This window comes from Diadema antillarum, unplaced genomic scaffold, assembly GCF_040938485.1.
Source record: "Diadema antillarum isolate AM-2024a unplaced genomic scaffold, OU_Dant_1.0 seq00000891_RagTag, whole genome shotgun sequence".
NCBI lineage: Eukaryota > Metazoa > Echinodermata > Echinoidea > Diadematoida > Diadematidae > Diadema > Diadema antillarum.
The window spans coordinates 208427-234674 of record NW_027271755.1 but is presented as its reverse complement, the minus strand read 5'-3'; the positions used below and the strand labels follow the sequence as shown (position 1 = coordinate 234674).

The window sequence follows — 26248 nt, the reverse complement described above, 5'->3', positions numbered from 1 at the left end:
CACGCATTCTGCGTGAGACTCATGCCTGTAGGGTTCATCTCACGATATCATGCATGGCACCGTTTTTCTCACACATCAGGACCATACAATGTAACTCAAAGGATTAAAATGATAATTGCAATTGAAGGTATATATTTCCCTTTTGTCTTTCAAAATAAGTAAAAAATAATCACTTACTGTAAGTACATTGTATGCACCAGATCGCACCATTAAGAGCTAAAAATTCAAAAAGCTCCCTACCGTGGGAGGGGGGACACCCCCCTCCCACACCCTCCCCCTGCTCGGTCGCTTTGCTCCCTCAATCGCGCACCAAGACACAAAGTCATGAAAATCTTATTCGTGAAATTTTTTTGAACTTGCCATCTCTGCATGAGAGTTGAAAAGTTTAATGCCCTTATGTAAGTGTTTTTTCTGTTCTTTCCACAGACCGGGATATCAACCATGACAGCAGATTACAGCAATGGCGGTTGGCAATCTCTTGCCGCGGAGACGTTGGCGTTCATGTGACACATACCCTCCAATGAGAATGAGCTCACAACAGGACAAGTCATCCAGCCGTCACTCAAAGAAACGGCAGCCATTAACAGCCATGAAACTGAATGGGAAGTTGCGTCACCAGCACTCCGCGGATCGGTTGTATGCGACGGACGATATCCCAGCCGCCAAGTTGCGGGGCAGGACACTCCCCCCGTCGGGAAGATTTGGACCGGAGGACTCAATTTCGGTTCCGTCCGCGAACGTTGAGGACGAGGAGTGTGCATACGAGGAAGAGACGAGCTCGTTGGATAGTAACTTTCTCTGTGCGTGCTGCTACGAGCTCATGGTGCAGCCCACGACACTGAACTGCGGCCACAGTTTCTGCCGGCTGTGTCTTGCTCAGTGGTGGAGGACCTCACAAAAAACCACATGTCCGCAATGCCGGCAACCGTGGTCTGGCTTTCCGCATGTGAACATTATCATCAGGTATCTATTGTGAAGGAAAATAGTCTCTGTGTTGGCACACAAACGCAGTGTTACATCAGCGTTTAAGCAAAGTCGAGCTTAGTCGGTACAACTGTCCATCGCGCTTGAAATTTTGGCATTTGTTTTTAGCTCACCTTAGCCAAAGGCTCAAGTGAGCTATTGCGATCGCCCTTCGTCCGGCGTCCGTCGTGCGTCGTGCGTCGTGCGTCGTGCGTCGTGCGTCGTCCGTCGTCCGTCGTCCGTCGTGCGTCATGCGTAAACTTTTTACATTTTCATCTTCTTCTTGAAAACCCCATGACCGATTTTCATCAAACTTGGCAGGTAGCATCCCTAGGGGGTTAGGAACTCAATTTGTTAAAATGGGCACCATGCCCCACCCAGGGGGCCCCCAGGGGGGCCCAAACCCCCCAAAATTAAGGAATCTGTAAAAATCTTCTTCTCTAGAACCAGAAGTGATAGAGCTAAGTTAATACTATGAGTTAGTACATTGATGACTCTAGTTTCAAGTTTGTTCATGGCAGAATCAGGGGTGCCCCCCTTGGGACCCAGGGGAGGGGGGTGGGGAAGGGTTCTAATGGGGCCTAAATTGTACATTTTCATCTTCTTCTTGAGAACTCCATGACCCATTTTCACCAAACTTGGCAGGTAGCATCCCTAGGGGGTTAGGAACTCCATTTGTTAAAATGGGCACCATGACCCACCCAGGGGGCCCCCAGGGGGCCCAAACCCCCCAAAATTAAGGAATCCGCAAAAATCTTCTTCTCTAGAACCAGAAGTGATAGAGCTAGGTTAATACTATGAGTTAGCACATTGATGACTGTAGTTTCAAGTTTGTTCATGGCAGAATCAGGGGTGCCCCCCTTGGGACCCAGGGGGGGGGGGGGGGTGAGGAGGGGTCCTAATGGGGCCTAAATTGTACATTTTTATCTTCTTCTTGAGAACCCCATAACCCATTTTCACCAAACTTGGCAGGTAGCATCCCTAGGGGGTTAGGATCTCAATTTGTTAAAATGGGCACCATGCCCCGCCCAGGGGGCCCCCAGGGGGCCCAAACCCCCCAAATGAAGGAATCTTTAAAAATCTTCTCTAGAATTAGAAGTTATAGAGCTGAGATAATACTATGAGTGAGTACATTAATGACTGTAGTTTCAAGTTTGTTCATAGGAGATCCAGGGGTGCCCCTCTTGGGGGTAGGGGGGGGGGGGGGGGGGTGGTTGGAAGGGTCCAAATGGGGGCCTGAATTGTACATTTTCATCTTCTTCCTGAAAACCTCATGATGGATTTTTGTCAAACTTGGCAGGTAGCATCCCTAGGTGGTCAGGATCTCAATTTATCAAACTGGGCACCATGCCCCACCCAGAGGGCCCCAGGGGGCCCCAATTCCCCCAAATTAAGGAATCTTGAAAAAATTGGGCCCTTATTGTACATTTTCATCTTCCACTTGAGAATGCCTCGTCAAATTTTGGTAGAGCTGTGAATAATTTAGATTAGTGACTGCGTGAAAGGTGAACTTGCGATACTCAGGTGAGCGCTAGACCCGCGGGTCTCTTGTTCTTTTTTCTTTTTGCTTATTAAATATTTTGTTGCACACAGCTCACCAAGCTATATTGTTGGCAGACATTGGCAACATCACAACACTTTATGCTTGTTTGTTTGTATTTTGAGGGCCTGTATTCCTGTGCATTGATATCTTGTAGTATATTCTAAACCTAACCAGCTAAACTAACAAAAGCACCAATTATTTAAAGTTTATTTGCTTCCGCCACGTAGTGGTGCTGGAGGCATTATGTTTTCGGGTTGTCCGTCCGTACATCCATCCGTCCGTCCGTCCGTCCGCATTTGTTTACGCGATAACTTGAGAAATATTGACTGGAATTTTACCAAACTTGGTCCAAGTATAAAGTATGATGGGGCAATTACTTGATTAGATTTTGGGTGAAATCGGCCAAAGGTCAAAGGTCAAGGTCAAATCATGAAATTGTATCCGTTTACGCGATAACTCAAGACTGGATTGCGCAAATTTCACCAAACTTTGTCCGAGGATGATGTATAATGGGACAATTACATGATTAGTTTTTTAGTGAAATCGGACAGAGGTGAAAGATCAAAGAGCAGGGTTAAATCCCAAAATTTAAAGGGATAGTACAGTATTGGTGGAGATGAGAATTTGGCTTTTAACTTTTTGCGAGATACCAAGAAAACACTTATGATATAGTCCACAGCATACCATTTTAAGAGGAATACAAAGTTTATTTGATGAAAATCAGGTTTGGAATGACTGAAACATCCAAAAACAAAGTAAAACAAAGCAATCGTAATAAAGTGTGGGTCCCACACTTTATTAGGGCAAGTCCAAGATAAGGTCCCCTCAGAAGGCAAAATTTCATCTTTGCTCAATATTAACATGTTTGGTATCATTTTGAAGCTTATGAGTTGAAGTTTTGATTTCCATGGAGGAAAAAATGATATTATGTAAATTTATGCAAATTTCAAGGGCTTCATTTGCATAAATGTGAAACACAGCGTTACGTATGGGACATTTATAACAATTCATATTAATTCAAAGGAAAGCAAATAATATTTGATTAATATGTGGACATAAGAAGTTCATCACATAGTTTAACGTGGTATAAAAATTTAGGGATTATGCAAATGATTATGCAAATTAGCTCGTGTCCTATCATGAGATGTCCCATACGTAACAAAATGAGGTCATTTTTTTAGGTTTTTTCTGAAATTGCTAAGGTTATTTTAATGCCCTTTTGGAAAGTTCTAATTTAGTGTTTAGAGAAATCAAATACCAGAGAAAAAATTAAAAAAAAAGTAAAAGAAATAATTTTTATTAGGCATTGAAATAATGTTACGTATGGGACAAATGCGTTACGTATGGGACATCCTCATACATATTGCATGTCAATGCATGTAGCTAGCTGGGAAGGTCTCTCAGTACACAAATGGTCAATCATCCTGAAGAAAGCATCCCAACATTGTAGGTAATTTTTGAGTTATAGACACTTGAAACAATACATGAACTTGACTGAACAATTTTCAGAAAGGGGGAGGGAAAATGGCAAAATACACAATGAAAAATCAGCATTAAAGGGATGGTGTAGTTTTTTGTAGAAATGGGGATTCAGTTTTCAACATTTAAAGAGATGACTGGAAACCAATTATATGAATTACTTAAGAGCATAAAATCCTAAGACTAGAGGAATTCAAAGTTTATGTGATGGAGATCCAATTTGAAATGGTTGTGATATATATAGAAAAAAAATAAAAAGTAAAATGATTGTTTTTTATTGCAAGTGATACACAAATTGTCCTTGTTCAGTTTTCAGTAGTAGCCACAACAAAATTCATGGGTATATATACTGAGGTGTGACTCAAATCAATGACCTAACTGCTAGACAGACATCATGTATCTACTTGATCACTGCGGTTCCACGCAGCAGGTATTGCTTATTTATCAAACTTAATATTTCTTGTGTCAAGTTGTTTTTTATTGAAACTAAATGGCAAACTGCCCTTCATCAATGGATGTAAACACTTTTAAACTATTCAATTTTTCATTAGTAATTATCCTGATAAAAATAGGGCATACATACTCAGGTTGGTCATAAAAAATATAGAATATGATTGAATGTGATTACATTGTATGATGGTAAATATCTGGGGAATATTGTTCCCTTGTCAATCTGGATCAGTATTTGAGTAATTTCAACTGATTCCACCTCAATAATTATGCAAAAATTTGTTTATGGGTATTTTGCAAAATTATTTTGCAAAATACCCATAAACATGGTTCTCCACACACTAAACAAATGGGGGACAAAGGGCATGCATACCCAGGTTGGTCATAAAAATATAAAAATATGATTGAATATGATAATGATGGTGAATATTTGGGGAATATTGTTTCCTTGACAATCTGGATCAGTATTTGAGTAGTTTCAACTGATTTTACTTCAATAATTATGCGAAATACCCATAAACATGGTTCTTCACACACTAAATGAATGGGGGACAAACTGTCCCATACGTAACTGTCCCATACGTAACACGTCATGTCTGTCTTTAATTAGAACCTGTAATTAGAGCTTTTTGCCTAATGACATGAAACTTACCAGTGATAATCTTGAGTGTTGTGACTTTCATCACAGTGAGTTACAAGTTGTGGAATGATATACTTTCAGAGAGTTTTGAGGTTGAAAAAAATGTTCAAAAAAACAAAATTTTTCTGGTCCCATACGTAACGGCACATATTTTCTCTTCTAGAATATAATTGTCAAGGTCATTTTTCTCAATGTTTTACATGATTATACTTTTTCTGGATATCAATCACCATGATGAAGTTCATTATGATCAAAGGCCATTAACACTAATTTTCAGGTCATTAAAGTGTCTGAATGTCCCATACGTAACGTGCGCGTTATCTTGGACTTGCCCATTAGAATCGCTCTTTTTTGGATATCTCAGCCATTTCAAAACCAATTTTCATCAAATAAACGTTGAATTCCTCATAGAATTACATGCTCTTTCATGTTTCATAGGAAGTTTCTCAGTATCTCACCAAAGAATGTTAGAAACCTGAAATTAGGTCTCAACCAAAACTATACGATCTCTTTAACTTTTTACGTAATAACTCAAAACTGGATGAAGCAGCTTTCACCAAACTTGGTCCAAGGACGATGTACATGGGGCTATTAGTTGAGGAGATTTTAGTGACATTGGCAAGAGGTCAAAGGTCAAAAGGTCAAGGTCAAATGCTAAAAATGTTGCTATTTCCCCCATATCTATGCAATGCCCAAAGGTATTTTATTGAAACGTAGTGTAGACATGTACACTGCTGCGTAAAGATTCTCCAGAGAGAGTTTCATGTCATAAGGTCAAAGGTCAAAAGGTCAAAGGTTAGGTGAAAATGTTGCAATTTCACTTTTCTCACAAATGGTTCAATGTATCTTCATGGAACTTGGTACATATGCATGTACTGACTGACAGGGATTATTTAGGGAATTTAGGGGTCATGGGTCAATAGTCAGGGGGTCAAAGGTCAAGGTCAAGATCAACTCCTCAAAATTGTACTGTTTCCCTCATACACTAGTATATGCAATGCTTGTATTATTGGTTTTAAAACTTCATTACCTAATGGAGATTCTCTGGGAAATTTCCAGCCAGAAGGTCAAAGGCTAAAGGTTAAGGGTCAAAGGTCAGGTTTGAATGAAAAAAATCTATTTTGTACTGTAATTACACTCTTTCTATTACCTTGAAAATTACCTAATGCAGAAACTTATAACAGGGTCGGTCAGAAGTCAAGTAAAGATCCTCAATTCCCCAAATATTTGTACCTGTACTCTTAGACAATTATAGCAAACCCAGTTTGAGGAAAGTGAACATTCAAGTTATTTCTGACAAACCTGTCATATCAATATTTTGCCAGTTTATGTGAAACTGTCATCACACATTGTGAAGACATTGTACTATACAACTATTGGGAGAATCATGCATTATGGCGGAGGCATCAGTCGCCATAGCGACATTTCTAGTTTAGAATATGGGACGAATACCTGTATTGTACATTTTGGGTGCCAATGTGCTTTCTTGATAATTCTTTAACTTTCATACAAAGGTTTTTTCTTATGGCTCAGCAGAGTGTCAGTCACAGATGATATTCTGTGCATCAATTGTGATAACATTTTAATGAAGCTACAATTGTATTTCTCCTCTCAGGTGAAGGAAAGTCCCCCCCCCCCTTTTTTTTTTGTACCTCCACGTGCAAACATGGTGAAATTCTCAATTTTTAGAATGATGATTAATGCATCCATGTGTTTGGACTTCTATCCTGTTGTTCATGTCAGGGTCTCTAGTTTATTCAGTATACTGCCATTCCAAAACATATTGCCAGTACACACTAAGCAGTTGCTAGGCAGAGGTCAAACAAACCTGTGGAATGAACCATCATTGGGGTAGAACAGCAAATACTGTATACGCCGAATATTTTGCAAGGTTCTTATTTTTGCAAATTTCGCGAGTCAGGTGCTATTCAGGAAATTAAACACACGCACAAATATCGACTCTGATCCCGATGTGAATATGACATACGCGTGTAGGTGTGTACACTTCTCCTTTCAGTGCTATACTCCGCAATCGCGAATTGAACCACTCACGAAATTGTTGGGAATTCCCTATTTGTAAAAGTTTAGACTCACGAAACATATGGCGTATACAGTATAAGCCCATACCAAACTTGCAAAACAAGTGTGCATTCATTTGAGTGGAATATCCTGAAAGTCAAGTCAGCATCAGAAATTGTGAACATGAATGAAGTGAACATACAAAAGAGTGTGCATTGTGCTTTAGGCCCTGCCCATCATCCACATCGTTCTGCTCTACATGGTTTGAATGGCAGCTGAAGTTGTTGTGGCCCACGTGGGTAGTAACAGAAATGCTGATAATATGTGACTCTGCAACACAAAGCCACCAAAACGTCACCAGACATGGGATTTTCAGTTGAGGATAGATCCTGAAAGAGCAGACTCTCAGCTTTGAAATGATGTATTACTCAGGATAGATTGACTTCCCCTCTCCAATTGCAGTAACGTAAAAAATGTACACACATTGGAAAGTTGTTTACTTGGGAAAAAGGCTTAGAAGAAGTTTTAGGGTGTAAAGTGCAAGTGCTTAATTTGGCCAAGTTGTGCTCTGTGCAATGAATGGGGAAAAATCAGGATGTAAAACTCCATAGCATCTACGATGAAGGGATTATCAGATTAATCTGAAATTCTTTACTTCGCACATTCCATTCATGAGTCATGAATGGAATTTTAAAACTGTAATGTTATCCTTTTCAGAGTAATCAGAATTGAAATTGGAGAATGTTTGAAGGATTTTAAAGAAATGTTCCATTTTCGTTACTTTCAAGTTTTGCGGTACCTTTCGCCAAAATGTCCCTACCATCTCATGCAGGCTGAATACAATACAGAATATGTTAAGAAGTAGCTGTAGGAGAAACAAATATATTTGAAATACATAGTACAGAAGATTTGGCTGGCATAATGGGGGGGGGGGGGGGGGAGGGGGTGTTTGTCTAGAATTACTGGCACTCCATCCCATATGAATTGTACATATTGCAAATAAAGGCAGTACACCCTGTACAATAGTGAGACCAAAAATGAGTCAAATTTTGAGTGTAAGATCAAACCAGAGACAAAGAAACATTGGATACCCTTGTTTGATAAATAGGTGTATAAAGCCACTTTGCAACTTAAAGATTGGGAAGTCTGTCATACACCTAGATTGTAGTTCCATTGTAGTTACGACCCTCCATACAATTGGTCATTCTGCTGTGGCTGCCATTGTAGTCTTTTGGTTGGGGAGGTCAAGCTCAGATTCTGCTGTTGTATTGTAGACTGGGGGACAATCAGACCTGATTGCTTTCACAATAAGCCCACTCAGACGTATATACAATCTTTATGACCCCTATTTCATGTGGGTTTCAGGCGGCCAAAATGTACCAACATGGGGGGGGGGGGGAGAGAGAAGAGAAGGATTGAAGAGAGAAAGAATGGAACAAAGGCAAGAAGGAAGGAGGTGCAAGAGAAGGAAGTAGAGAAAATTATTAGTTTGAATTCTAAATTCTTAGGTAACTTCAGTGACTCAATACACGTAATCAAGCTTATCAGATCGTGGAGATTTGTATAACAGAAGAGCTCTACTGTTGCCATTTGCAGTATGGGCATCAATACAATACACTCTTCAGCCTTGCACAAAGATAATCCAGACCATGTGAATTTCTAACCCCCAATGCTTAAACATATTTTTAACAGGGAACCTACGTGTATATCAAGCCAGTTCGGAGTTAGCGCAGTGTGCACATCTTTTTTTTAGATACTTAAGTCGTTTTCAAAGCGAGGTAATGCATTTCACAAGCTCGTCCAACATAGTGCACCAAGTTATGGAATTCATCAATCATGTCCAAACAAAGGATGAACTTGTGTAGACTAGGTGACTAGCATGCTCCATCAATTAACACTTGGGAAAACATTCATTTTATTAGTTTGCATGGATTGTATAAACATGCTCTTTCTGTTGATATTTCCAAATTCCATTTTTGTTAATGTCAGGTACTGTAGATAAAGTACTAAGCAAAAACCATTTATAAGGATTACATTGTACTTGAGTAATCCTTACATCACAGATGCTTATATCAATGAATTTAAGAATCAGCATGCCCTGTTGGTTAAATGACCTTTTTCTACTCATGAGCAAAGGGAACCCTGAACTGGCTTATTGCCAGTGACAAGTTGGCCCTACCAAAAGTCTGTCTCATAGGCCATTGAAGCGTACCATCATTGTAGCAGCCATTTATGCATGAAGGTCTACATAATTGTCTAGCAGTGTGCGCTGCCTATACCCACCATACATGTACAAGTATTAAATCACGGGGATGGTTTTGACGAAACCTGTGCCATTTTCATTGAGGAAGGTACCATATTATCTGAATTTGAACTGTTGATGGAGCTGAGTCATGTACATACATGTAGTTTATGTTTGATACATCTTTGAAATGACTCAAGACTTCTTTAATACAAAAATACAGAAATGGAATATTTATGAAGAGAAGTGTGCTTTGTTTGGAAAGAAGGGTCCTGTTTACATTTACTCGTCTTCATCCTTCCAATATCTACCTTTGGCCTTGTTTATAGAAATTATATTTGGCTGACAATTTTCTGTATAGTAAAAATGAAAGTATTAGCATAATTCCAACAGAATTTTTGGCAGTCAGACAAGATGAATTTTGCAGGTTTTTATTTCTACTAGAAACAGTAGACACATCACGTGTGCTTTTGTAAACCTGAGAGAACAAAGCATTAAGATCTGCCTTTATTTGTTTGTTTGTTTGTTTGTTTGTGTGTGTGTGTGTGTGTGTGTGTGCCAGTATATTGCATACTGCAGAAGCTTTCTCTGTAGAACGATTTGTTTACTTTTTAAATGTAGAGTATGTATGTACAGATATCTTTTATGGTATGTACTCACGAGGATGACTGTCATTGTGTTTTTATCGTATTGTGTGTGCCATACACTGTACCTGCTTTTGTGGCAATGCTTGTTTTATACACATTATAGTGGACCTTTATAAGCCCTCAGGCCCTTTGAGCCCTCATGCATGCTACGGATTTATGATGGAAAGCTTAACATACGTTGCACCATATTAGTAAGAATAAATTCAATGTCTGCAATAGCATTCTGTCCTTGAGGAAGTTTTACATATTAAGTGTTTCAACAATGGTAGACTATACACCTGCCCAAAAAACAAACAAACAAACAAACAAACAAAAGTGAACAGTAACGTTTTGTGTGCCTCATTCCACTGTTGCCTTTTAGATCTTAAACGCTTGAAAAAGAACCACACAGAAGGCATGATATAAATGCAGAATGTAGCTGTCAGTTTAAAATGCAAAGATGTGGTGCTGTTGGTATACATTGTATTCTGATTACATTCAGTTCTCACTTTTGAATCCCCCCCCCCCTTCTTTTCCTCTCCCCTTGCCTTTCTTTCCCTCTGCAGGAATACGCTGGACAAAATCCACCCCAGCACTGTGAGGAAGCGCTCCGCCTCCCTGGACTCGTACGAAAACATCCGGCTCCTGCAGGAGTTTGAGGAGTTTGGGGAGCAGCAGGAGAAAGAGCAGCAGGGGGCTGGAGGGAGGCAGGACAGGTTGAGGAAGGGCTTCGTCTGGGGCGTCCTCACCACCCTCGGCCTCGTCTTTGTGAGTCTCTACAAATTCTCGGTCTCGCCATTGCGCAGGAACCTTCTGCAAATGCCAAAAAAGCCCTGTCACAGATGCACTGTGGGATTCCTCGGTGCCATTGTCGCTTCCGGTTGTCTTGCGCTTGTCTTTAATAGTTTCCATGCAATTCAATGCAAGTTTCGTCTGCTTTTCTTTCATCGCTACTTTTTTCTTTGCTCATAATTCAACTAAAGAGTTTAAAATTGCAAAATTTTACTGATTTTCGGTCACTAAAGTCATGGTTCACGACTGCAAGGCTTCAATGTGCTGGTCACATGATGGAAAGCAAAGAAATCTTCAACAAAAAATACCCCTGGATAAAGATGGAACGTGACTTGAGTGCATATACACCCAAAACCAGGGCAGGTTTGTCCCTGAGCTATCCCATGATGCATCTGAAATGCTGCTCTGCGCACGGCACCTTGGTTTTGGTGATACCGAGAATTGATGAGTCATTTTACAAGGGGCTGTGTGATCAGGCATAGTGGGTGGTGGCTTGCATCTGCCTCTACCAAGTACATTTGTAGAAGGGTGCTGGTTCTGTGCCCAGTGAGATCAGATGGGCAATGTTACAGTATGACAAAATGAAGAAACAAATATCCCAGTTTTAAGATTTATGGTTAATGTAGCAGATAGGTTTTACCTGAAAACCATATATACAGGTGTACACATGTGCAGAACTCTGAAATCATAACAAGACTCAGTTTTTCATGACTAATGATTGTTGGAAAGCTGTCCCCTGTAATTTTATTTTGTTTGTCTTAAAAGGTTTTGTAAAGTTCAGTCAGGCACACCAGTGTGACAATGATATAACCACTCTCTTTCCCATTCCAGTTTTTCCAAATCCTGTTCAACTGGAATCGCCAGGACAGCGAAATGCTGGTGTACAAGCCCCTGGCCAGATGGAAACCAGCGGACGTCTCGCAGTGGCTGTCTGAGCTGGGCACGTGGGCAGCGGAGGGCTACTGCCATCATTTTGAAGAAAATGGAATAAGTAAGAAACTGAGCATTACATTCACAATGTTTTTCCTATTCTTTTATGTGATCTTGTATATGTAACATGTAGGTGTAGGTGTTTTGTGTGTGTGAATGCATTCTTGTACAGTGTATGTTTGTGGGAATGTGTAAGTGTAAATTTATGCACATGTGGAGGTGTAGGTACGATGTAATGTGTATAGGATGTGTACGTGTGTGCGTGCGCAGGTAAATTTTACTCTCCAAGTGGACTATTCCAGGAACACTGACCTACCTGGTATACATACAGTGTAGCAATCAGTGATGGACATGCAGTAAAGTGTAGTCAGTAGTGGTCTTGACCACTTTGTTAGTAGGGGAGGCACTACTGTTATTAGCTCACCTGAGCCAAAGGCTCAAGTGAGCTATTGCGATCGCCCTTCGTCCGGCGTCCGTCGTGCGTCGTGCGTCGTCCGTCGTCCGTCGTCCGTCGTCCGTCGTCCGTCGTCCGTCGTGCGTCGTGCGTAAACTTTTTACATTTTCATCTTCTTCTTGAAAACCCCAAGACCGATTTTCATCAAACTTGGCAGGTAGCATCCCTAGGGGGTTAGGAACTCAATTTGTTAAAATGGGCACCATGCCCCACCCAGGGGGCCCCCAGGGGGGCCCAAACCCCCCAAAATTAAGGAATCTGTAAAAATCTTCTTCTCTAGAACCAGAAGTGATAGAGCTAAGTTAATACTATGAGTTAGTACATTGATGACTGTAGTTTCAAGTTTGTTCATGGCAAAATTAGGGGTGCCCCCCTTGGGACCCAGGGGAGGGGGGTGGGGAGGGGTTCTAATGGGGCCTAAATTGTACATTTTCATCTTCTTCTTGAGAACCCCATTACCCATTTTCACCAAACTTGGCAGGTAGCATCCCTAGGGGGTTAGGAACTCAATTTGTTAAAATGGGCACCATGCCCCACCCAGGGGGCCCCCAGGGGGCCCAAACGCCCCAAACTTAAGGAATCTGTAAAAATCTTCTTCTCCAGAACCAAAAGTGATAGAGCTAAGTTAATACTATGAGTTTGTACATTGATAACTGTAGTTTCAAGTTTGTTCATGGCAGAATCAGGGGTGCCCCCCTTGGGACCCAGGGGAGGGGGGTGAGGAGGGGTCCTAATGGGGCCCTAATGGGGCCTAAATTGTACATTTTTATCTTCTTCTTGAGAACCCCATGAACCATTTTCACCAAACTTGGCAGGTAGCATCCCTAGGGAGTTAGGATTTCAATTTCTTAAAATGGGCACCATTCCCCACCCAGGGGGCCCCCAGGGGGGCCCCAAACCCCCAAAATGAAGGAATCTTTAAAAATCTTCTCTAGAATCAGAAGTTATAGAGGTAAGATAATACTATGAGTGAGTACATTAATGACTGTATTTTCAAGTTTGTTCATAGGAGATCAAGGGGTGCCCCTCTTGGGGGCAGGGGGGGGGGGGGGGTTGGTTGGGAAGGTCCAAATGGGGACCTGAATTGTACATTTTCATCTTCTTCCTGAAAACCTCATGATGTATTTTCATCAAACTTGGCAGGTAGCATCCCTAGGGGGTCAGGATCTCAATTTATAAAAATGGGCACCATGCCCCACCCAGAGGGCCCCAGGGGGCCCCAATCCCCCCCCCCCCCCCCAAATTAAGGAATCTTAAAAAATTTGGGCCCTTATTGTACAGTTTCATCTTCTACTTGAGAATGCCTGGTCAAATTTTGGTAGAGCTGTGAATAATTTAGATTAGTGACTGCGTGAAAGGTGAACTTGCGATACTCAGGTGAGCGCTAGACCCGCGGGTCTCTTGTGTTATGATGTGAAGAAGTTTCTTAAGCCCCAAAATGACAAGCAATGTGGTAGAATATAATGTAAAATTTGATATCTAACTGTTTCTATACTCAACATAGTAAATCTGTTTGAAATCCCAACTGTCTAGAGGATTCGAATAGAGGGGAAACTGTTTTGGATCAATACTTTCACCAAATGCCTGTTAAGTGCACATCTTGGTGAAGCCCCAAAAGCCAAACTTTGCAAAGTGGGTTACTTCCTGTGGGCATGAGTATATCGTGCTTGATGGGAGTCCAGAGGGGCATTTTGTCAAATGGTTCATCAGATATTGGGTTTTTCTTGACACATTGACGCTCTCAGCCAATCAGATGCAAGGATTTCAGTAGCTAAAAACAGTTTGTCAGAAAAAAAATCTGACAAAATGCTTGATGAAATGCCCCTTCCCCCCCCCCCCCCCCCCCGACCAGAACAGAATGTCTGATTAGCCAGAATGGCACATACACAAAATTAACAGTTTTTGAAAATCAGTTTTTGTGTGTATACGCGGAAAAAAAAAATGTTAACTCTCATGATATTCATCATGATGATTGAATTCTTTTTTTTTTAAATCCTGTCATGCAACTTGCTGCTGTAGGACACTTGGATGCCTTGGGTTACGTAGGCCCACTGGTCATTATTAACCCGTTGAGGACGAGTCCCGAGTATACTCGGGCAAGTGTCTATGGGAAATGCGTGTTGTAGCAAAATCAAGCCATCCTCAAGGGGTTAAAATGTGTGGAGGCAGTCTGAAAATTCAAATCACTTCACTTCCAGCCAAGTGATTTTTTTTTTTCATTTTCAAATACTCTAGTGGTAATTTGTCTGTGCTGCAATTGTGTGAACAGTGGTACAATATTTTGCATTGCAAGGCAAAAAACTTAGAACTCCTGTACGTGAATGCATCTACACAAATGTAGTGCACTCAGAGCACAGCCCAACATTTATCTCCACTGTCCTCCACCACTTCCGAGTACACAGCTCCGTAAAGTGACCCCTGTGTCATTTAGATTGTAACCCTTGAGGTCACACATCCTGTATAGCGTAACACTAGATGTGCACCAGATATCCTTGGTTCTGTTAACTTCCCTTGTATTATCAAGGCAGTATGAGTCCAGTCAGGCTTTTTATGGAATGTGAAGTTTTGTCTCTCTCACAGCAGGTTGAATTAATGCTTGGAACTCTTAGACAGAGTAGCAGCTTTCTCCTTTGGTTCTGTCAACTCTCTCTTTTTCTCTCATTGCCTCTTTCTATTTCTCAATTTGTTTTCTTTTGTATGTTTGTCTGTTTGTTAAAAACACCCAATTTGTGGGGTTATTTTTGATGTACTGAGGGAATAATTATCATTGGCTGGGCTGTCATTCAAAAAGAACTGAAACATCACGTCTTCTTGTTGTGATTTTAGAATTCCATTAGCACTGCTCAGACTTGCGAAATGGCCAAACAAATGTACAACATGTAATCATTATCCAATCAGTTTTCTCTAATTGTTTAAAGTAATGCTGTTCATCAGTGTGAAAAAAAAAAAAAATCTGAAATTGTATGAACTTCTCTGTCAAGGGGTAGGCTTTACGCCAACATGGGTTCATCTCATCAGTTGTAACCACCGATGAGAGAAATCACATGTGCATTGTGTATGATCTTGTGTGAAATGTCCACAAAATTCCACTGCAAAATTACATTATGAGATGGCATAAAATGTCGATAGTAAGAATCCAATGAAAGCAAAATAATCAGAACCAGCATACTGTATATATCATATATTTAGCGAGTCTAATTTTTTTTTTTCGCAAATCTGGGTCTTCTCAACCATTTCTCATGTGGTTAAATTCACATTCATGGAGTACAGCAATAATGGAAGAAATGTACACCTACTCATCGCACTCATGTTTGGACCAGAGATCTTTGCAAAAATAAGATCCCGCTGAATTTATGGCATTACCGTTAGTAGGAATAAGTAGAAGGTGCATTTAAATGAGAAACTTTGTTGGCCAGTCCACAGTCAGCATACACTGTGTCTATACAAGCTTGACAGAGTTCTGTCCAGCACATGATCGAATGTACAGTATTGATGCACAGTGTGCACAACAATCAACATAGTATGAACCACAATTCTGAATGCATGGTCATTATTAGTTTCATAGGATGCACCTTCCACAAGTGATATAGATATATAATAGGACACACATGCTGTAATGATGCAACAGTGAATACTTGTTACTGCAACACACATTAGACAATTAACATGCAGTTTTCGGGCTGGTACCCTGATGATTTCACTTACTACAGTTTTAACGCTACTATGCCATACATCATTAATGATTTAGCAAAGATCTTGAGCTGGACTCTGCTCTGCGTGATGGAACATTTCCTGACTGAATTCAGACAGACTTGAAGATTTCAACAGACTTCCTGACATGTAGTGAATTTCCAGAAAGCCAAAGAACTTTTTGAAATTTGTGAAATGGAAAAATTGGGGGGATACAGTTATAAATGTGTAAAAGTATCAAATTAAATGAAAAAAGTAAAACAATGTGGCATTTGCTGACAAGTTATTCATTTTTTTATGTTATCATTTTGATTTAATATGAGACTTCTGCAGATTCCAACCATGGTCCATTCTCTGCTTTGAAATTAGTTTTGAATGTATTTAATGTATACAAGACAGGGTCTTTACAGGATATTTTCATACCTTCATCTATTTTGTAGTATAGAATTTAATGTTCACTGATAATGAAAACTGACACCTTCATAAAGGAAGTTATGCAAAAGTTCCTAATATGTTTGCTCCTGAAAACAGAATACGCAAATATATTTTATATTGTAGTTATATGCCTCTTCTACAACAACCTTGACAGAAAATCATTTCATTTCTTGTTTAACTCCCCTCCTCCCCTGTTGTGTTCTGCCAAATCTGAATCCTGTCTTGCCCAGATGGTGTGCTCCTGGAGGGCCTCCAGTCAGAGGTGGAGCTGGAGACGGAGCCATTCAATATCAACAACTCACTACACAGGCAAGCCATCCACATCGCCCTGGAGAAAGTGAAGCAGCTAGGGGGTAAACCTCCACGGGACCTCTGGGAGTACAAGGTGATGAAAGTTTAGGAAAAAGAAACATCATCTGAAAGAAAGAGATTAATGAATGCAGAGGCATGAAGATGTGGTAGGACAGATTATCAATTTTCATCCTGTTTACATATATGTATTTGTGAGATCGCAATTGCTGATCTCCATTTTAACAAACAGAGGGAAAAGGAACCAGTAAGATTTGAACATGTCATCTGCTCTTGCTTTCGGATGCACCAAAATCTACTGTTTTCCCGTGCCCCATAAGGTCCCAGACGACAATCAAGCTTTACAGTTTGTGGGAAAGGCTCTACAAGTTTGCCTGCTTTTCAACTCTAATGATTCAAACAAGCCTCAGATATCTGTGGATGGCAAGTGGTGTCAGAGAAGAATTTCCTCCCGTGACGATTACCTCGATCTTATTTTCTCCAAGGACTTACCATGAGGCTTAGGGTTGTGATAGTGTTTTTGGTTTATTTTGATTGGATGATTAGGGTATGGGTTAGGGGTATGTTTGTGGGTAGAATTTATATTTGGTTCAGATATTTCATGGGAGCAATTGTCGCATGAGCAAATGCCATGGAACCCAGAGAAGTAGAGCTTGTTATGATTTTTTTTTTTTTTTTTGGGGGGGGGGGTGGGTTGGGGTGGCAGTAAGATATAAACATCTCTAAATAGAAAATTCAGCTTTTACTGTTTTCAGAGAAATGTCTGATGTACAAGTAGTTCACCAGTCAGATTAAGTACAACAAACCAATATCTACATTGTATGCGAAATTTACCGGGCGATTGTAGAAGACCAGTGCAAGATTTAACATGCCTCAGCAGAAATTGTCCGTTTGTTCGGCCTGAAGCAGTTCGTAGAATTCCAGGTGGCAATTTTTGCAATGAATGTTATATTAGGTGCAACCCAGTAAAAAGAAAAAAAAATAGAAAAAGAGGGCAGTATCAATACAGGAGTTGAAAAGGTTACACCACTACCATTTCCACTGTCTTTATTTCATTTATGGTCATTTACAGTGCGCTCCCATTACAGTTTACGACAAACACAGTCATAACAAGTTATAAAATTTGTTACAGTGAAGTTAAGATTCAGATCCCCAAATTATTATATGTATATCTTTATATTCTTCATTTGTTCGGCTTAACGAAATGTCATTATAATGAAACAAAACTGCTGGTCCCAAGGACTTTGTACAGACACAGTCACCTGTATTATTGTTTTACTGTTTGCAACTTTGACAGTTGGATTACTGGTATATTTTGCTTTGTGTAACCCATACAAGAATTAAACCAAGACATTCTACACCCATACAAGCATTACACCAAGATCTCATACACCCATACAAGATGTACACAGAGATGTCATCTGGTATTACTAGAATTGCACTGAGATATGGTACACCCATTCTGGACTTATACACCAAGGCATTCTACACCCATGTACAAAAATCATGCTAGGATATACACGGTTGTACACCAGTGCAAGAATTATAATGAGGTATCCTACAGTGTACACCCACAGAAGAATTACTCTGAGATATCATACACGATACAAGAATCGCACTGAGATATGTAGGCATGCCAGCATTACACCAAGATATCATACACCCAAGCAAAAGTTGCACCGAGATATCATACATACATGTATCAACTAGAAAAGCACTCTGAGAGTGCAGACCTCCGCCAAGCATAAAGCTTATTTCCACCACTACACTGTCACTGATCTTGTTCTTCCATAGAGATGTCATAGGTACACGCCACATCGGTGCTAACAGTCGCCAGATTTCCAAATATAGAAGCCTTTGTTACGTCATAACCCTTCAGCTGCATGGCGCGATTCGCCCCAGCAGAAACTAGAGCACGCACTTTAGTGCGCGCAGGCAAACCTCAAATACGCGCAGCCTGAACTCCCAAGTTCATTGACCCTACCTGCCAAAACATCAAAAATCCTTCATAAATTCCCCCAAAATTTTCGGATCACTACCAAAAGTTAATCGTTTGTTACTTGTGTCATTCTCAACCTTTCCTGCAAGTTTCATCCCAATCCGTTAACTACTTTTTGAGTTATTTTGCACACGGACAAACTAACTAACGAACGAACGGACACACAAACCAACGGTATTACTGGGAAAACATAACCTCCTCCCTTGGCGGAGGTAATAATTGTCCATCTAAACCCTCTTTGATATGCGCCAGGCGCTCATCTGGAATCATGTCTCAGCAGCATTCCCTTACAAACATTGGCATACCTTTAAGATGTCTGATCTACTAGAGTATATTGTATTTTCGACTCATTTTCTTCTCCTCCAGGCATTACACCAAGGCCTGGCCACATTCCTGTCGTACACGGTCAGGGAATTCCCCCGCCTCACCATGACGGGCATGTACATGTTCTACTACGAAGACGTCTTCCTTCCCTTCATCCACATGGTGTGTCCCGTGCAATCCTCAAAGCTGGGAGACACTGACATCATAGTGCAATATTATGTGAGTACTGTCCTTGACATATCGGCTCATTTGGAGAAACTTACCGGTAGTGATTCTGTGTACATACTCTTTTCAGGTAAAATCTGTGAAAACACTAAGTATATCTTAAAGTAGAGCGGTTTTATCGGTCTGTGTTATTTTTTTTTTTTTATTTGGATTCCTTTTCGCATAAAGACTGACGTTGCAGCAAATCAATTAAAAGCCTCAGCTGATACAAGATCTTTCTTCTTCTTTTTTTTTTACCTAGTCTTAGCATTAAAAAGAGGAACTGTATTTTCAGAGATGTCAACTAGTTTTTTTTTCACAAAATTTTGTACTGCTTTTCTGCCAAAAATACTGCAGGGTTCATGGAAAATACAGTTTTTCCGAAATTGTATGAATACACATGTCTCATGCAGGTGAGGTAACAGTTATCAGTTCCACACACACATGCACAAAGCCTTTTCAGTGCTCGGTATACTGTAATGCTATTCAAAAGGTTGACATCCATGTATTTGCAGCATAACCTTGTTTGATGTCTATTGTGTATATGGCAGTCGTTAGACGTCACGGTAAATAGCCAGCAGCTATAGTGTAGGTAGACAGTGTCCCATTTTGAATCTTCTGGGTAATGATGCTCAACCAATGAATGTTTCAGATGAGAATTATGGACCCGAGCAGTGCATATTAGAAAATGACATCCTAAATGGATACTTTGTAATAGGGGAATCCCGGATAATTTCATAATTTAACATCATGCAGTACACAAATTGATAGTGTCATGTGCATTGTATAGATTTGTGGAATTTGATTGTGGTTTTTGAGCAGATAAACCAGTACGCTCAAAAAACCCAACGAGGATGATGACGCAGGAGGTTCACATAATACATATACCTGTAGCAGTGAAATTCCATTACCACCACTTGCTGATCAAGTTCACCTGTGTAGAATTTATGCATGCTTTCTTCTTTTGTTCTGCTTCCATGAGCAGCCAATCATGCATTCTTATGGTGAAGCTGATTCATTTCATATCATTTCATTTATTTCCAAATTCTCATTAAAATACATGTGACAAAGAACAAGGTGAAGATAATAACATTACATTCGGTAATAGTATACATGTACAAGAAAAACAAGAACAATGAAGAGGAAAAAAAAGATTGAGAAAAACAAAGAGGAAATTCTAAGAGAGAAAATGGAGGAGCCAGCTATGATAAGCCATCATCCTTGCTCATTGTGACTTGTTATAAATTTCGAAAACATTCTTATTCCTTATCCCACTCACTATAAATTCTATAAGTCTATACTCAGTATGATTCTGACCAATTTATAGCTATTCAAGTGCTAAAGTCTGAAAATCATGTGGAGTTCTCTTTTAAGCTCTATCTGACTTGAAATTGCAGTGCGAGAATTTATAACTCCAATATTCAAAGCAAGAGTTGAATTTAAAATAATTGCCTGTATTAAAAATACAGCTTTTTTGAAAATAGCTGATTGCAAACGGTTTTTTGCAGAGCAAACATCAAACATATTTGGGATTTGAAACAGTTTCCCAGTGAATGAATGTTTGGTTTTAACCAAAAACAAAAACAAAAACAAAAATAGAGAAGCACTCTGAGACTGCATACCTCTGCCAAGCAGCTCATTTCCACCACTGATCTTGTTGTCCAAATGAATGAGATTAGTGATTTCCACCCATGCGTATGCTTGCTGAAAGTCGCCCGATTTCCCAATATAAAAGCCTGCTGTTACATCATCAATTCCAGCTGCGCTGCGCGTCACCGGCCTAGTGCGGGTATGCAAACTTCAAATACATGAAGATTGAACTCCCGTGTTTATTAACCCTACCAGCCTAAATATAAAAAATCCTTCCAAAAATCCATAAAAATTCCTGGATCACTACCAAAATCTAATCATCTGTTCCTTGTGTCATTCTTAACCTTTCTGGAAAGTTTCATCCAAATCCGTTCACAATCTTTTTAGTTATTTTGCACAGACAAACCAACCAACCAACAACCAAACCAATGCCGACGAAAGCATAACCTCCTTCCTTTTTGGAGGTAGTAAATTGACATCTTTATATGTTTTCCTTTGTTCTTTCTTCAGAGTGAGGATATCGCCTGGGAGCAGTGGGTAGAGTTTATACCCAAATTCCTCTTCCTCCCCTACTATCTGTACGCCGAGTTCTCGTGGCAGTTCGCCGACGTCAACGCCCTGCCCGTAGCTTTTACCCTAGCTAACTGTGCCTTTCTCACCATGGTCGAGGCAAAAGCCATCACCGCATTCTTTAGGAGGGGTGTCAGGTAGGTGTGGCTAGGAAAACTCGAAGATAAATTGTGACCGCCCAGTCAAAACCCACAAAAAGTAAACCCAAATTGTGTTTCCCCTTTTCTGTATAGTTCAGAAGAATAAGCTCCAAGCTTTGAAATGGTATGTAACTTTTTTGGGACCATCCTAACCCTTTCGAAGAGTGATTGAAATAGGCGAGAGTTAGAAGGTGCAGTTTCATAGAAAAGGGAGAAAAGAGGATTCATAATAATTAGGGTCAACTGGGCGTGCTGTGCAGAAGCATCAATGAAACAAAAAAAAAAAAATGTCTAGAAAAACCCTAATATCTCAATTTTAGCTGTGTTTTAAGCTCCCAAATTATTACATAGGTAGAGAAGAGACTACTCTCTTAGGTAAGACACACTTGAAATTTTGAGTTGGTCAACCCGAATGACGTATTTTGGTCCATTACTGCATAGAATCCTAATCTGCGACTTTTTGTGGGTTTTGGGCTGGATGGGTCACAATTTTGATAATAATTTTAAAAATTAAACTAGCTAAATATTATGGCGGAAAAATAAGCAAAGAAAATGGGATTCCATCGGGATTCGAACCCGAGACCTCCCGATTGCTAGCCCGGTGCTCTACTGACTGAGTTATAGAAAGCCCTAGTGACGTGTTCATCCCAGAAACCCTTAATTCTCAATGCTCGAATGGTCAGAAGCTATAGCAGTGTGTATGTGTGTGACACACACGCACACACTTGAACCTGACATTAACCTGAAGGATAACTTATAAGAAACTTGGGGATAAATGCAAGGTGTCACCGAAGTTATGCAGCGTTTTGTTACACCTACTCAAATATTATGGCATGTACATTATTCACTAACTCTCAATCTTTCTGCTTGAAAGGAGTCGTGGACTCCTAGTATGAACCCCCTTGAACTCATGTTGGCAGTTTCCATCCTGGTATCTTCATTCCACTTTTTGCCTGACAGGAAGTTGTTCTTCCTCCTTGTAGGGATGTGTAGAAAAAATAAAGAAAGAAAGAAAAGAAAAAAAAAAAAAAACCAAAAAAAAACCACTTCATCCATGAACTTTTCTGTAAGGATTCATGGAGTTGGTACCTGTGTTTTGAGGTCTCCCCTCATAGGATTTCTCCGTCCTCTTTGTACGACAGGACAACGTTCTTCTCCCTGAAGCGACAGACTAACACCCTGGTGGTCATCTTCTTCAGCTGCCTGCTGTGGCCGATCATTCCCACCGTCTTCACCGATCTCATGTTCTACATCTCCATGTACTACTCGCCCTGCATCAACTTCTATGAGGTCTTTATGCAGTAGCACGGGACTGTGCTCCACCCCCAGTCACCGTGCTCGGCCACCCAGGCACCAGGCCCCACCCCCCAGTTACAGTGTTCCCGCCCCCTGGTCACTGTGTCCCCACAGCAGTAGAAACCAGTGGTTTGGTATGAGAGAAACTTACACTGTTGGCATTACTTGAGGGGCAGACTAGTTATAAAGGTATTCTGATTACCTGTCTGAGTTTTTATTGTCTACATTTCATTGTTATCATAAGCTCTCTTTTTTGTTTTGTGTGTGTGCGTATATGTCAGCTGCTAGTGCTAGTCCTAATGATAATTTTCATAGCTGCCTATTTATGGACTTTACCGCTAAGAGATATTGTTTTCCCTCACACAAAACAAAAGAATCCTTCAAGGGGTGTAAAAATTCAGCAGTAGATTGTAAAGAGGAAATAAATTTTCCTTGAGACTTTTATTGTACATCCAAAGTCCCTCGTTGAACATGATTCATCATCATGATTCTCATCTGATTATGAATAAAGCTGATCGTGCCATCCTTCTGTTGTTGTTGTTTTGTTTTTTTGCCCCATCCGTTCCCCCCCCCCCAAAAAAAAAAAATAGCCAAAATAACCAAGTAAACTTTTAGTAGGCTGTAATAGTGGATGTCATAGTCTATGTGGGTGAGGCATTCTACCTTGCAGCATGCAAGTTCGTTTGTGAACTGTCCGTATTCTTAGATTAATCATGTATGAAATACTCCCATGTAATGTAAGTCTAAATTTGCCCAAAGAGACGAGTGAGCATCCTTTAAAGGGATACTACAGTATTGGTGGAGATGAGAATTGGGCTTTTAACTTTTTGCGAGATACCAAGAAAACACTTATGATATAGTACAGAGCATAGCATTTTAAGAGGAATTCAGAGTTTATTTGATGAAAATGGGGTTTGGAATGACTGAAACATCCAAAAACAAAGTAAAACAAAGCGATCGTAATAAAGTGTGGGTCCTACACTTTATTAGAATCGCTCTTTTTTGGATATCTCAGCCATTTCAAAACCAGTTTTCATGAAATAAACGTTGAATTCCTTATAGAATTACATTCTCTTTCATATTTCAAAAGAGGTTTCTCATTATCTCACCAAAAAATGTTAGAAACCTGAAATTAGGTCTCAACCAAAACTGTACGATCCCTTTAACACCGACGATAACGATGATACTTGCTCCTTTATCAAACTATGAAAGTTGTGGTAGACAATTGTTTAGTGGACTCCCATTATAATGAAGTCCTCGGTGACCGGCAGTTTTCTTTCGTTTTATCAAAATTTCATTATAACCGAACAAATAAACAATAAAAATGCATAGAGTGGATAACGTTGTGGCCCTTATTTTTACTTTGTTGTAACCGGAATTTTGTTAAACCATGTTCGTTGTAACGGGAGTGCTCAGTACATGTTTATTTCAAAATCCTACCAGCAGCGATGATGGCAAATATATCCATCATTTTGGAGCTTCATCAAGAGCTTTATTGATAACATGCATTCAAAGATTTTGCAGTTTTGAATTTCTAGAATAAAGTGAATATCCAAGTTAGTGAAATTTTCGCATCATGCTGTTTTACATTGCAACTGATTGACAAATTGCCCTTCAACAATGTCTTATTTGTAATAAATAAAAGACATTTCGATGAAAGAATTTATCAATTTGAGTAAATATGCAGTACCCGGTGCATGCTTTGAGGATAAGAACCAGCACTGTCTATCTGGTGGAAGCATGGTAATCAAGGGGTTAAGACACCTGTCCGGTGATCAGGAGGTCATAGGTTCAAAACCTGCTCGTTTATGTTTTCCAATTTTTTTATATTTTTTTTTTTATTGTGGCTACGACTGAACACTGATTAATTTGGTGCTTATTTACGTCAACGTAGGGCACTTTTGACAATCAATTGTAAAGTGACTGTCACACTCAACTTACCAAATTGCATCATACATATGATGACAGGTTATTTCTCTTCTTGATTATTTCTAACTAAATTTTTATTTTGCTGAAATTTCTAGTCATGTTACTCTGAGGATGGTTATGTTTTACAAGCATTCAAATGCAATAGGGAAACATTCACAGCAGTTATATTTGACCACAAAACTCTCCAGTTTACAGTTTTTTCAAGACTCATTGTGATTTATAGGAAATATACTAGACTATCTCATCGTTGACCTGTCACACACGAGCATTGTGAGTAGTTTTCATTTCCTAATCTTAATGATGTTCACTCCTTCAGATTTTATCGATGCTGTGTCTGCATTGTTTGAACTAATCGATTACTTTGTGTAATCAAATGTCATTTGAAATATCTTCAGGAAAAAAAACAACGATATGTATGATTCTTGTTTGTTTATGTGTTTTTCTGCTTGAAAAATGAAATGATTTTATTAATATCATGTGTAAGTTATATTATACGTGTGTTATTAAGAAAGATAGATCTATACAACTGCAGGTCAGTGATTCAGGTTACACAGTGGAGAAAGGTGATTCATTTTTAACTAATGGGGAGCAGAGGGGACAGTTTTAGTGTCCACTTTCTGTTCATTTTGACAGAGAAAAGCAGGGTTATCTTCTACTTCTTGAAGAAAAGTTGGAGTATACAACTGTATGTGTACTTTCGTAATGTATTATACTTCAGATCGTACTGGAGAAAAGTTACGCTGTTCTACCAAAGTACTTGTTGATCTAGTTTCCAGTATTCCACCCTTTGCTATTTAAAGATGACAAAAACACGACAAAAGCTGCTATCGTGCATCAGAAAAGCTCAGAAGCGCTTCATCTTTTCATGCTAGAATTGTAGACATTTCTCAGTGAAATGGTACAGCAGAGTCAGAGACCATTGAAGTGAGATCGTTTATTGGGAAAAATCCAGAAATTGGAACCGAAGGAAATACTGATCTCAAGGGACAGGGTAGCACCACACAGTTTTGTGGAAATGTGGGGTGAGATGGGCCAAAGTGAGCTATCTGCCCAACTGGGACAGATCTCTAGTGTAATATGAAAACTCTGCATTTGTTACCATGGCGTTTGTATTGTGTATCACGTGCACAGAACGTAAGACAGGAACAACAAAAACCTTTGGGGTTTGATTAAACTTAAAGTGTATCGTTGTATATGTCACATCTACAAAGTGACTGGTAGCAATGCAATGGGGCTGTAGCGGCTGAAAGTATTAGGAATGCCTGTGTCTGTATTGGACTACCACGGTCCATATTTGAGTTCATGAAGTTCCTGTATGTGTGCTGAGATTTCCAATTATTGAATGCACAGAAATTCTGTGTCTGATAAGAAAGACTCCCTCTTGAAGTATGTCAAAATGCCAGTGGAAAGTTACGGATTAGGAAATGTTACATAGATGATGAAATTGTGAAGGAGCAGAAGTGGAGTGGTGTTCAAAGAAAGGTGCATACTTTGAAATAGATAGAATGATTCTTTGGAAGCTAGGAATTGAGATATTTACCACACTTTTATCAAAATATAGGTGTATTCATTTACTGTATGGAGAACATTAGAAACAGGCCAAAAGTTCTTACTTTAAATTTAA

The 26248-nt window shown here is 39.8% G+C and overlaps 1 protein-coding gene across 1 annotated transcript; it reads left to right on the top strand.

The window, feature by feature from the left end:
* The first annotated feature begins 513 nt into the window (after window positions 1-513).
* Window positions 514-23186, top strand: LOC139740927 (bifunctional apoptosis regulator-like). Its single transcript, XM_071651515.1, has 7 exons — window positions 514-963; window positions 10529-10730; window positions 11586-11745; window positions 16494-16648; window positions 18938-19114; window positions 21200-21396; window positions 22542-23186. Exons 1-7 carry the CDS (start codon window positions 521-523, stop codon window positions 22702-22704), a joined length of 1497 nt encoding a protein of 498 aa, XP_071507616.1. The 5' UTR covers window positions 514-520; the 3' UTR covers window positions 22705-23186.
* Window positions 23187-26248: the final 3062 nt, after the last annotated feature.